The 12,775-nt window shown below is 52.5% G+C and overlaps 1 protein-coding gene across 1 annotated transcript in view; it reads right to left on the bottom strand.

Moving 5' to 3' along the window:
* Positions 1-4,696, bottom strand: part of BACE2 (beta-secretase 2) — a 67,141-nt gene extending 62,445 nt beyond the window's left edge. The window contains exon 1 of the mRNA XM_054578518.1: positions 4,397-4,696. Coding sequence (XP_054434493.1) covers positions 4,397-4,696 — 300 coding nt within the window. The remainder of the gene's footprint in view (positions 1-4,396) is intronic.
* Positions 4,697-12,775: the final 8,079 nt, after the last annotated feature.

Raw genomic sequence — 12,775 nt, 5'->3', positions numbered from 1 at the left:
TGTGGTCATGTCTTACAGCAGCTGCAGGAAAAGAAAAACTCCAAGAACACTAACGGGGCAGGAAGGGAGAGCACAGGGAGGCTGCACACCTGCCCTCGGTCCTGGAGCGATGCTACCCGTGTCCAGGCCCCTGCAACCAGTCCCGGCCGCTTCCCACTCCCCGCACGGCATTCACAGCTAATGGAGGCGGATATGTAAGGGAGCCCACATGCAGGGCAGGCACTGTGGCGCGGTGCTCACGGGGCAGGCCCGGTTGCTCTCCCAGCTCTGCCGCTCGCTGGTGTGGCCTTGGACAAATTGCTTGGCCTCCCTGAGTCATAGTTTCCCCAGCTGAAAATGAAGTCAAATAATCGTGCATACTTCAAGGGCTACTGCCAGGATTAAATGAGGTGATCTATGCAGAACACTTAGCATGGTGCCCAATGCGTAATATGCCTGAATGAAAGGTTTAGCTATTAATATTACGGCTGTTAATGGTTTCTCAGACTCTGTCCCTCCAAGCTGATTTGAGCGGATGTCTCGGGCTGGCCTTTTGCAGTCCTTCCGAATGGCGCCTTTGATGCCGAATCCTTTCTCTCCAGCTCAGAAGCTGCCACCTTTCACTCACTGAAGCTGGTGAGAACTAGTTTTGACTTTCTGGGTCTTTTAACCCAGTAATCTTTTCCTTCATTGTTTGCTTTCTCGGTTTGTTCTATCAAATCTCTTCTTGCCCCCATTGCCCCCCTTTTTTCAGCCTCGCTGGCCATAAGCATCATGTAATTTGGGGACACTGGAAGATGGCTTGAACCACAACAGACAAACTCCTACACTGGAGTTCATATTTTCAGTCCAAATTCTTCCCCCCAAGTTGTGTACGAAGTGATGGTCAAGCCAATGCACCATGATGAAAACGCGAGCCCCCTAAATTATTTATTTTTTTTGTATTCAAATGTTTAACTATGAAAATTACTTTGCTGTTTTATCTGCATTCATGCAGGTGACAGAAAATCTTTCAACAGAAACCCCAGCCGCCTTTCTGAAGCCATTACAAGGCATGTAGCTGGAGACCTTTAGCATCTTCTGTTGGATTTATTGTGTTAACATGAAAGTCCTTTTTTTTTATCATGGAAATTGCTGTAATTATAATCACTTTAGAACACCAATATTATTATTAATAAGACCAAATTGCACGGTTCAAGCAGATGCTGGTTCTCTCCCGTTAGAAGTCAGATGATGGTGCCAAACACCCGCCTCACTGCCCTGCCAACAGGGTCCTGCTCTTACCCAGGCTTCGGGCACATGCCTGCGATGCCTTGAAGAGGGTCAGGCAGAACAAAGGACCCTCAGTTCTTGATTAAAGCACTCAGGGAACCAGCACAAACCCAACAGTTGGTTTTCCCATGGCAGGGGAGGGCCTGCGGAGCTTGGGTTCCTGTTGAATCTTCTCTCTCGCCTTCTCTCCTGCGCATCCCTGCATCCAACTGTTCATTATGCCCAGAAGGGAGGGGAAACAGCAGGGGTGGGAGGATCCAGTCTTGGTCACAGGTTAAATCCCTAACACTTTGGAATGTAAGGTTCAGGGATCTCTGGCTGGAAAGGGTAGTTTGAGGCCAAAATACAGAGAAAAGAAGCCAGGAGGCAGGAACGTGAGGGAGCAGGCTGCTCCGAATTTGGATGCTGGAATCCGGCTCCTGAGCACAATTTCTGGTTCTTCTGCTTTTTGGTCCTGTTGCCCTGGTCAAGTCATTCCACCTCTCCAAGCTCCGGTCTTCCCATCCCCTAAATGCGCAGGAGATCCAGGAGGTGGTTGTAAGGACCCCGGGGCCAGCGGCACAGGTACCACACAGCTCAGTGCTTGCCCAGAGGGGAGCCCTTCACCTGATCTATGACCATTGCTTCATTCTTGAAGAACTCTTGGTTCTTCACTGCTTGAATTTACAATTCCATTTTTCTCTCCACATAAGCAAGTTTTATTTTCAGCTTCAGGGAATCCAGAGAGAATAAATGCGTGACCTTTGGCCATGAGAGAGCAGGAAAGCTCACTCCTGGTTCAGAAGTCGCTCCATGGCTGGCTGCCCATCTAACCTGCTGCAAACTCCCTGCTGGTAGTCAGACATTTCATGGGACACTGGGAATAAAGGAACCCTAATGTACTTGTCACTATGATCACGTAAGAGTTTACAGTAGGCATTTGGAAAGATCGCACACATAGATTTTGCTATAAAGCAGCTTATTACTAAATCAGGCCAAGAAGGAGGCACAGAATATTTCATTTCCTGTCAAATGTAAAAATTAAATCTGCATTGTTAAAAACAGTCTTCCCTGGAAACATGCTAATGTGTAACTGACAAACCTTGAATGAACTACTTCCTTGGGCCAGGAAAAGATATACATATTAAGTACTCAATACATTCCTGTAATGTAAACTTTCTCATTTAAAGTAAAGGCCATTGGGTTAAATAATAAAGACAAGCTATTACTTATGACATTCTTTGGTTTCTTTTTGAGAGGCCCTAGAGTAGCATTTTTTCAATTCTTCTGGAGGATTTTTTCCCTCTCCCTCTTCTCTGAGGGGACAAAGGCATCAGGACCCATTCATTGCAGCCCAGAATCTGCTGGATTTCATGGGGGAGAATGCCCCCCCCACCCACAACAACCAGCAGGAGTTGTGCATGAAGGCACACCTTGCCCAAATGGAGAGTCATTCAGGGCCTGCTCCAAAAGTTTGTCCTTAGGCCCCCAAAGAGGTCCATCCTCAGTATCTTGTGAAATGGGAAATGTACAAGGGTCATCCTGACTGGTGTGGCTCAGTGGGCTGCCCTTGGTCCCTGCAAACCGAAAGGTCGTGGGTTCCATTCCCCACCAGGGCATGTACCTAGGTTGTGAGCCAGGCCCCTGGCTGGGCCGTGGGAGAGGCAACTGATCCTTGGTGGCATCACCGTTTCTCTCACACAGCGATGTTTCTCCCCCTCTCTTTCTCCCTCCCTTCCCCGCTCTCTAAAAATAAATAAATAAACTCTTAAAAAGAAAACAACAACGCTGCTATTAAAAAGAAAATGTACAAGGTTCTCCCCAGCAGCACATGCTTTCACGTGGGTGCTGTTACCAGCACCAACATCTTGTGGTCAGGCTAAGCCTTCTCAGCTGACCCTCTCCCACTTCCTGTGCCGCCCCCCAGCCTCCAGCCCTGGGGAGATCCCAGACAGCCCTCCGCAGAAGGGCAACTGGAAGCAAAGTTTGGAGCGGAATGCATTTTTGAAGGTTACAAAAAAAAAAAAAAAAAAAACCTAAGCAAGTACAGAAGTTACTCAGTAGAGTTTCTTTTTTAAAAGGAATTAGCATGGCATGCCTTCCCTCTTCAGAAAGTCTTGAATAATTTAATTAGAATTACAGCAAAGTCAGGAGTCTGTTCTATTTATGGGGGAGTCATAGCAGAATTAAAACGCAAGTGACAATGTTAAAAGTAAAAATAAAGTATCTTCAGACAGTGTCTTCCCCTGACAGGAACAGCTTGACTTCAAATCACACTTCAATTAGGAAGTTGGAGGACGTCTAAGTCGATTCCTGGGATTTTATTTGTTTTAAGATTCCCGAGCCCGGGGACACTCATTTCTTGCTACAAAAAGTGTTAATAAATGAAAACCATCCCGAGAATGGGAAAAAAAAAGAAAGCTGTTTGATTCTGTTTTGTCGCTGGGAGACCACTGGGTCCCCGGAAACCTAGCTCGGCGGGTCTGTTTGCCCAGCGGCTTTGCAGCGTTTAACACTTTTCACACACGTGTGCAGCCACTTTCTTCTGTGCAGAGCGGCTGGGCAGCTGAAGGAGGCCGGAGGCAGCGGCCCAGCCAGCCGCCTCCGGGGGAGGAAAGCCGCACGGAGGGAAGGCGGCTCGCCCCTCGGACCCGCAGCTTTCCGCGGGGCTCACACAGAAACCCCTTTCCAAGGGCACTGCGCCGCTGGAGGCGGCCACCCGCCTGCTCAGCATGATGCAGCGCGCCCGGGCGGGGAGGGGCCGTGTAAATAGTAACACAAAGCGATCTCCTCGGAATAGCAGCAGCGCGTCCAAGGCCCACGGCACCGTCTCCGCACTGGACGGAGGTGCAGCCCGCCAGAAGGAATCCCCCTTAGATGGAAGTTACAGGTCTCCTCTCGCTGCCCGGCCACCAGGGGTGGGGACGGACAACTTCTGAAACACGTGCGTGCACCCCTGGGCCGCACCCCCACAGGGCTGCCGCCGCTCTGGCAGCGGAACCCCCTGCGCTCCCCGCCCCCAGTGTGCTTTGGGATCATCCTAAGCTGTGCCGGGGCTCGGCTGAGCGCTCCCACGAGCTCCCCAAAAGCCCGCGGCGGCAGCCCAGGGACCTCGGGACCCGCAGGGCGCCGGTCCGTGTGGGCGGGCTAGCGCCCACCGACCTACCTTCTGCGGGGGGGTCCCGATCAGCACCTCCAGGTAGTAGCCTCGGCCAGAGTCCCCCTGCAGGTTGTCCACCATGGCCAAGAAGTTGGCCGCACCCCCGGCGGGCTCCAGGGCGAACGCCAGGCCGTCGGCGCGGGGTTGGGCGGGGGGCCCGGGCCCGGGAGTGGGCGCAGCGCCGGGGCTAGTGGCCGTGGCCACCCGGAGGGGTAGTGTGAAGGGTGCCGGCGCCAGGGCCGGGGCGGCGTGCAGGAGCCACTGGGCCACCAGCGGCAGCAGCAGCGCCCGGGCCAGCGCGCCCATGCCGGCGGCGGGGCCCGGGGAACGCGCCGGGCCCGGTCCGTCCTGTCCCGTCCGGCGACTCGGCGACTCAGCGACTCAGCGACTCAGCGCCGGGCTGCGGGAATGGGCTGGGCGCGCACCGGGCCGGCGGCGGCGACGACGGCGGAGGGGAGGAGGGCCGAGGGAGGAGGCTCAGGAAAGAGGAGGAGGCGCCGGAGCCGCCTCAGCCCGCGCCTCCAAGTTGAGCAAGTTGGTCGCCGCTGCCCCCTCTGGCGGGCGCCGGCTGCCCCGCAAGGGCCGGGCCCCGCCCCCGCGGCCAAGGTCGCGGCGCGACTCGGGGTCCGCGGGGTCCGCGGGGTCCGCGCGGGCCACCCTTGCCCACCCTTGCAGGTCTCGGGCCGCGCCTCTTCCCGGGGAAACTCGTGTCCCGAACTTCCTCGGAACGCGCCCCGGCGGCCACGGCCAACGGATGTGACGAGGCTCATCTGATTCCAGGGGGGAAAGTTTCGGGAACCCTTAAAGGGGAAGCGAGGGCCTGCACTGAACCCCTGGGCCCGCGCGCGAGGGCGCCCCGCTCGCGTCCTCCGCCCCGCAGGCGCGGGGGCTGCCGGGGGGGACTCAGGGGTCGGAGAGGAGAGTAGGGAATCGTCACGGAGCCGCGAGCATCGCAGAGCCAGCGAGTCTGCGCCTCCCCTCGCCAAGTACATTCTTGCGCCCTTCAGCCCACCGGAGTCTGGCCGCTTTCTGGGGCATTTCCCGCGCGCGGATCCCCACCCCCGGCCCCCATTCCGGGCCCTTCCCCCTTCCTCGTCCCCACTTCGGCCTCTGAGGGATTTTGAAGTGGTCCGAGTGGAGGCTGGGAGGGTCAAGGTCTGGCTGGGGAAAGCAGGCGAGGGCGCGAGAGCTTTGGAGACTTCTCCGTGGAAAACCCGGGGACCATTTGCGGGGTGGGGGCTTGGTCGCTCCTGCTTCTGCCGGAGCCTCGGTTCTTGCCCTGCGCCCACCGTTTCCCGCTAGGGGAGGGCGTGGAGTCCGCAGCTGGCTTGGACCGCGGATGGGAGGTAGGGGGTGGGGAGGGTTCTGGGCCCCACGCTCCTCAGTGATGCGGATTCGATGCTGCCTGGAGCCGCTCGCTCCCTGCTCCCAGGACGCCCTCAGTCCACCTAGCAAGTTGCTGTCAACATCCAATTTCAGGGCCGCCCGGTCCCGCTGCATCTTCCCCTCTGCCCCGCGGCTCCAGGCGGCGGATTATCTAATTAATGCTTGCTTAGCCGTAGACACCAGGTCCGCAGAGATGCGCTCGGTCATTCAAGCAATAAGGGTTATTTTATTTTGGGTACTAAAGGCAGGGAGGACAATTACGCAAGCTAAGTCCATCGATTTCTACTGAAACAGGAGTAGGGAAACCTTTCTCTCTCTTCCAGCTGAATTATGTCGGGCGTTTCACAAAAACAAACAAGCCCATCTTCACACAGTGGGGAGGTTGGAGCAAAGCTTCCCGCCTCACTGCTCTTTCCAGTCACTGCTACTCAGGATTTGATTTTTATTCCTGTCTTAATTTTAGAATCAGGTCTGGCTCTGCCGGGGACCCTGGTGTCAGAGCGCTTCGGCTGGATTGATTTTTAGATGACTTTAACCGTAAATCACATCTCCCCCAAACTAAATCCCAACTTTAACAAATCCCCAGCCACACACCAAGAAAGGCCTAGTTGGGTCCCCTGATACAACCTAAATTGATATTCCCCATAAATCTGCATAGTTATTCCAGAACTATTACATTCATGTATTCATATTGCAAAATCAAGGTTGTGGAGGAAGTGTACTCTACAAAAAAAATGATTATTCATACTCCTCAGTGTCCAGTCTGGAGGGGTTCGAAAAGCCGTTTAGGCAGCTCTCAGAAGAGGGTGACCTTATACAAAGCACATGGAATGCATTGAGGACGTTGATATAGGGACTTACGTGACTGATAAGTTCAACATCAGAGACATTTGCTCTCTCTCATAATTAAGAGCCACAAGGGAAATTTTAAAAAATCAAGTCTAATTAAGGTTTGTCCTTCATGAACCCCCTGGCTCCATCTCGTGTAGGCGTGAGCTTTTCCTTTGAAGAGGGCTAGTGCAGGTGGGCCGGGGCCCGGGCAGGCAGGGTCTGGCCGCAGAGGAGCCGATGCAGTCTCCTTAGGTGGCGGAGGTGTCTCATCAGAAGATAGTGCGCGCCGAAGCGGCAGCCCCGGATGACCGGCCCCTTGGTGGACTCTATTTTTACGAATGTCTGAGAGTTCTTGATCCTCGCTCAGGAGGGTGGTGCTGGCTGGATTTGGGAAACAATGATTTTCTTTCTGGGTGTTTTAATGGGAATCATGTGTGTCAGCCCCCTGGCGGGGAAGCATCGGTTTTTCTTCCTCTCCTTCCGAGGCACGTCTCCAAGAAAGAAGCCCCTTCCCATGCTCTTGGGCAGCCACGCAGGAGGAGGGAGGAGAGGGGGAGCTCTCACTGCCGGACAGCACCCCCCCCCCACACCCTCTTCACGCTGGCCCATTGTCCGTCACTGCATCCTAGGCTTCCCCTCTCCCGTCCCCCCCAGCCTCTGTGATCACCTCCATTTTCAGCCATACCCTTCCTTGGTCCACTTGGGGAAACAAAGCCCTGCCTCCTTGCAGAGAAGGAGCCTGGTCACTCAGCGCATCCCTAAAGGTGAGAAAGGCTCCCACGTCCTGCCCATGGAACTAGCCAGGGGTTTGTCCCAGAAATGTGCGGTAACTGGCCAGTGCCGCTGTCCTCGCGGTTGGTGTTCCCTGGCTCTGACCACTGTGGCTATGGGCTTTGACGTCCTGTGACACCGGCCCATCTCTAGCTTTTTGTTCTGAGGGCCCCTTAATTCTCTTAAAAATTGAGGACCCCAATAGTTACCAAATTTTAAAAATAGGTAACAATGCATTTAATAGTAATAATAATAATACCATTACACAGCAACATAAATAACATTTTAATTAATACTATACTTTAAAAAATAGTGAGAAGAATGACATTATTTTACATCTTTTGCAAATCTCTGCCTGGATTTAATAGAAGGCAGCTGGATTCTCCTATCTCCTCCATTCTGTCTGTTGGGAAGTGTCTGGAAAATTCTACCCAACATTTATTATCATAAGTATAGTTGTGAGCTGAGAGACCTCCTTGGAAAACCCGTGTTTTGTATTATCTCTCTTCGGGTTCCACGTTTGTGTCTTGTGTGGTGAGTCATGGTCAGTCAGCATGTGACCATTCCTGCCTCGGGCACTGTGTTAACAACAAAGAGAAGAAGGCGGAGCAAGAGCTGAGCCTTACGTTTGCAGGGACTAAAGCTGTGCTGTCACCCCTCCCCCGGGGGAAAATAAAGCTGTGCCTTTTGGGATATTGATTTTTAAGCTGGTTATTAAAAAGAGACTCAGAAAGAAAGAGGGCCTTTGGCCTTCCCCCCTTTCCTGCCCAACAGAGTCAGGTAGAAAAACCTGTTTCAGGAAGGGAGCCTTAGCCTTAGGCAGAAGGCTCCACGGTGAGCCTGTGACTGCCCCCATGCTGTGTCCCCTGGTTTCTGGGTGGCCCAGCAAGAGTGTGCCTGCCACCTGTGTTCTGCTCTTCCTCAACTACCTGCAACATGCCCCTCCCCCGCCATTTTCTCTCCTGAAAGCTAAGACCCCCGTTCTCCCCACCTTCTCTCCTTGGTCTGAAATGTCATACATACCCCGTGTCAACTCGCTGTCTTTGGAACTTTCATGCTTATGTGAAGTCCCCTTGTGCAGGTATTAATATATGACTTTCCTCTGTTAATGTGATTCCTAACCAAGGTAGAGGAACTTAGAAGTCGGGAGAAAAAGTATGTTTTTGTTTGGTCCCTACACAGATGAGATCAAGAGATACCTTTCCTCCCAGACTTAGCAGGGAAAGGACACTGGCCACCTGCAGCCATCGGAAGCTTATCAGTGTCTTGTTTTTCCACCTGCCTCCTAGCTCCTTCTCTCTCTTGCTTTTGTTCCTTGTCTTGATCCTCCCTCTGCAGTGCCTCCTGGTCACTGCCTGTGCTTCCCAACACAGCCCCCTCATCCTCCATTCATTCCTCACCTGACAAAACTCCGCCCACAAACTGACTGGCAGCCTAGGCATTGCTCCTGATTCTCACCTAGGTCACTGCCGTGGGAAGCCCGCCAAGCCGGCTGTTCAGCAGAATCAGGGTGTGTTTGCGGGAGTGGTGGGGGGGGGCGGGGGGCGGGGGGGGAGTAGAGGAGGGCGAGGGTTGCCTGCCTGTCTTCCCTGGAGGTTCCCTGGCTGTTGGTTTGGGACAGCTCCAGAATTGCTAGTTTTAAAAGCTCCCCTGGTGACCCTGGAATCCCAGCCCAGGAGCCATAAGTCAGACAGACCAGTTGAGTAGCTCTGTGGGTCTGGATTCATTGGGAAGTTTCAGTGGGTATTTCTAACGTCTTTCATGTTTAAAAACTTCCTCCTTGGCTATGCTGACTGACAAGGCCTAGAATCCAGGAACATCTCTGGAGACCAAATCAGGGTTTCTAAACACCATTCCACTCTAAATGGGGCTCCGGGAGGAGGCAGGCTCCAGGGCCAGAGCAGAAGTTCAGTGAGGTGACCCTGGGTCACCTCACCATGCCAGAAAGCGGGGCTGAGCAGGTACAATTGAAACAAGAAGAGCAACGACTGCGGTGGCTCGGAAACACCTCGATTGTGTCAAAACCTCTTCCCTCACGGTGTTCTTTTAAAAAGTGTGTTGGTTATCTTGGAAGAATGTTAAAGAACCCCACTTCTTGTTAAAAAGGGGCAGAGAAGGGAAGAGAATCCAGCATTTATTATTTTGACTTTCCTGTACAAACTATACCTCACTGTAATCAAATAATTGATGAACGGCACTTTCTCTTTATAGAAAAATCACAGCTAAGAAATGAAGAAGGGGGGATGGAATTAGAATATGGCTGTTTCACAGTCTCTAATAAGCTAACAGATCTGGGCATTCAACACACAGGGCTGACAACATCACACACGAAAGAAGAGGGACCACCCATCATCTTGTGGTCGAGGTGACAGTGCACCGGGCTTCCCGCGAAGTGCTCTCTCCAGCAAAGGAAACCTGAATCTGACGCAGCCTCTCCACCGCAGCTTGGCAACGTCATCCCTGGGGCCAGATGCGGCCGGCTGCCTGTTCTTGTCAATAAAGCTTTATTGTAACACAGCCATAGCCATTTGTGGACGTAGTTGCAAGAGAGGGCTTGTAGCCCATGAAACATAAAATATTTACTGTCTTCCCCTTTATAGAGAAAGTTTGTCAAACTCTGCGCTAGATCTATCGCGTTCCGAGAGCTTTATCTATCCATTACCATTAAAGGAATTTATGTGGATTCTGATTTGAAGACGATGAAAAAGGTGCTGAAGGGACACTGGAGAAATTTGAACACTGGTTGGATGATGTTATGGAATTATTGTTAATATTTTTAGATGTAATAATGGTATTGTGTGTGTGTGTGTGTGTGTGTGTGTAAGTGTTCTCGTCCAGCAGAGACATGCTGCAATGTCTATGAATAAAATCAGGTTCCGAAATAACACGGGTTGGTGGGGAACATGCCAGGCAGTGTGCTGAATGGAATACATAATTCTAAAAATGGCCCTATCATGGGGTACCATTAGCATGCCCATTTCACAGATGAGAAACTGAGGCACAGAGGTGATATTTGACTGCTGGCGGTGGGAAGGGGATTCAAAATCTGGGGTCTGGTTTCCCGGTCTGTGCTCCTCTCACGGGCTAGGGCCGTTGATGGGCCTTTCTGAAGACCACGGCATGGCCAAGAGGCAGACATTCAGCAAAACACAGAGGATGATGGGCCAGGGAGATCCCTGGATCCCTATTGCCCGCTTCTCTGAATAGCTGGGGTTTGAGGTGCCGATCTGCACGTCGTCCTTCCTTTTTACTTGGTTCCAGGGCTTGGTCCCGATGTCCTCTTCTCCCCTCTGACCTCACTCTCCTGTCTTCCTTGCTGCAATGAGAATGGCTCCTACGTCTCATCCCAGAGGCTGGGAGCCTTTGGTGAGGGTCCCATGGGGAGAAAGCAGACTCCCTTTCCCCATTTCTCCTATTCTTCTGGAGTTCACAGTTGTCTTTTACATCATCACAATTAATTAATATTAATGTCGCTGCCAGCAGCGGCGTCATCAGAAGTGGGTTGCTGGCGCGGACCCACTCATTTGGCTGCACAGGCGCCCTCAAAGTGCTGCGTTTATTTTGGTCCCCGGCTGAAAGTCGCCTTCGCTTCCCTTTACTGATAGATGTCTGAAGGAGGACAAATTCATTTGCGTGAGTGCCTACAGAAGTGTCTGTTTTGACAGGGGCCATTTGGAGAATGGAACTGCCCTTTGTGAGGCTTGAACTGTCCTTTGTGAGTTCCTTGGAGGGGGAAAAAAAGAGTGAAGGAGAAAAAATAAGGAAGAAAGGGCAGGCGGCAATGCAAGCTGGGCTGCAGTGGGGTACAGTTGGGGGGCTGCACGGTCACACCCTCCCGGGACATTCCTGTCCTCATGGGGCTTCGGAACTCCTGGTGGGTTCAGTTTTATCCCCCACTGGAGAGAGAAGCAATGTGGACCCCCGAAACCAAGCTCAGGGTGCAGCAGTCCATCCTGGGTCGTCTTGGCAGGGGCCGGAGTAGAGGAAAGCAAAGGACCTTCCCATGTGTAGAGCAGCCAGCGTGGCCCTTGGCGTCTGATGGCACCCATGGCCAAGGTTTGACCACATTTATTTATTTTTTTGTTTTAAAAACTTAGGACTTCCGTTCGGCCATTTTAGAAACTTGCCAGACACCTTTCCATGGGATGAGGGGCATCTGTCTGATCTGGCAGGGCCCTCAGCAGGCAGCAGGGACCCAGGGGGAGAGGGCAGGGCTGTGTGCCCCTCGGGTACCGCAGCAAAGGAGGTGGGGAGGGTCGCAGGCAGCAGCAGAGGGCCCGACATGCCCGGTGTCTGCTGTGAACCTCTCTGGCCTTCCCCTCAGCCCTCAGAGACACCCTGAAAATCCCTGCAGCAGAGAGTGGCTGGAAGTGTGGGTGGGCAAGCCTGCAGCAGTTATGGGAGAACTTGTTAAAAACCTCAGAAATTCCACACAGTGGCCCCCAGCCTTTGCCTACACACCTAAAGGGCCCATGGCCACCTACCTGGCTCAAAAATGCAGCCACCGTCTGTGAGATGGTTCTTAGCTGGGCCCCCTCCCCCCATCCTCCGCACCACTCCCAGAGCCAGCCTGTTGGCTGTTCACCCCCCCCTCAGTTCCACTCTCTATTCTCTCCCAAAGACCCCCATGCCACCGCAGAACTGGTTGCAGAGAGATTCTGCGCCAGCTTTTACTGTACATGCGAGCAGACAACGAGAGGTTCTCTTACGTGGAGCCACTGAGCAGTGGGGAGCACTTAACACATCCTTCTAATACTTTCTCCCTGAGGAAAATTTCAGAAGCTATTAAAGGAAGGAAATAAGAGCTTTGGTTGTTAAAATATGAGCAATTGGAGCCCAAAAAAGAACTCTTGGAGATCAAAGCATAATTTTCGAGGATAAAGGAAAAACTCGGTCAATGGTGGAATGGACAGAGCTAAGAGCTGACGCAACCAACTCAGCTCAACGTAATTCAAGGAAGTGTTACAGTCCCAGAGCAAAAAGGCAAACAGGTGGGGACTACAAAGGGACAATTTATGGAGCTGGGAAACCAGGAGATTCTCTTTGGTTTGCGACACAGGTTCCAGGAAGGGTGAATGGAAATGGTAGAGGAGAAGCAAAGATCAAAGAAACAAGGTGTTTTCCTTGAGCTGAGGACGTCGGATCGAAAATGCTCCCCAAATGTCTGGTGGAATTATTTTAAAAGACACTTAGGAATTCCAAGGATCAAGAGAGAGGTTTTGTTTTGTTTTTTTTAAAATGTGTGCCCAGCTGGCATGGGCGTGTCTCTGGAAGACTACATGACGGAAGTCGGTAGAACAAAGCCCAGGTTAATTTAACAGCCTGCCTTTCCTGTGGGACCAATAGAGGAAAGTGTGGTGCACAGGAATGTACCATTTCTGGAAAAGATCTGACTCA

This window comes from Pteronotus mesoamericanus, unplaced genomic scaffold (genome assembly GCF_021234165.1).
Source record: "Pteronotus mesoamericanus isolate MK-2021 breed Mesoamerican mustached bat unplaced genomic scaffold, CSHL_Meso_final contig_116, whole genome shotgun sequence".
Lineage (NCBI taxonomy): Eukaryota > Metazoa > Chordata > Mammalia > Chiroptera > Mormoopidae > Pteronotus > Pteronotus mesoamericanus.
Note: the sequence above shows the minus strand (reverse complement) of the source record. Positions and strands in the feature narration are given on the sequence as shown.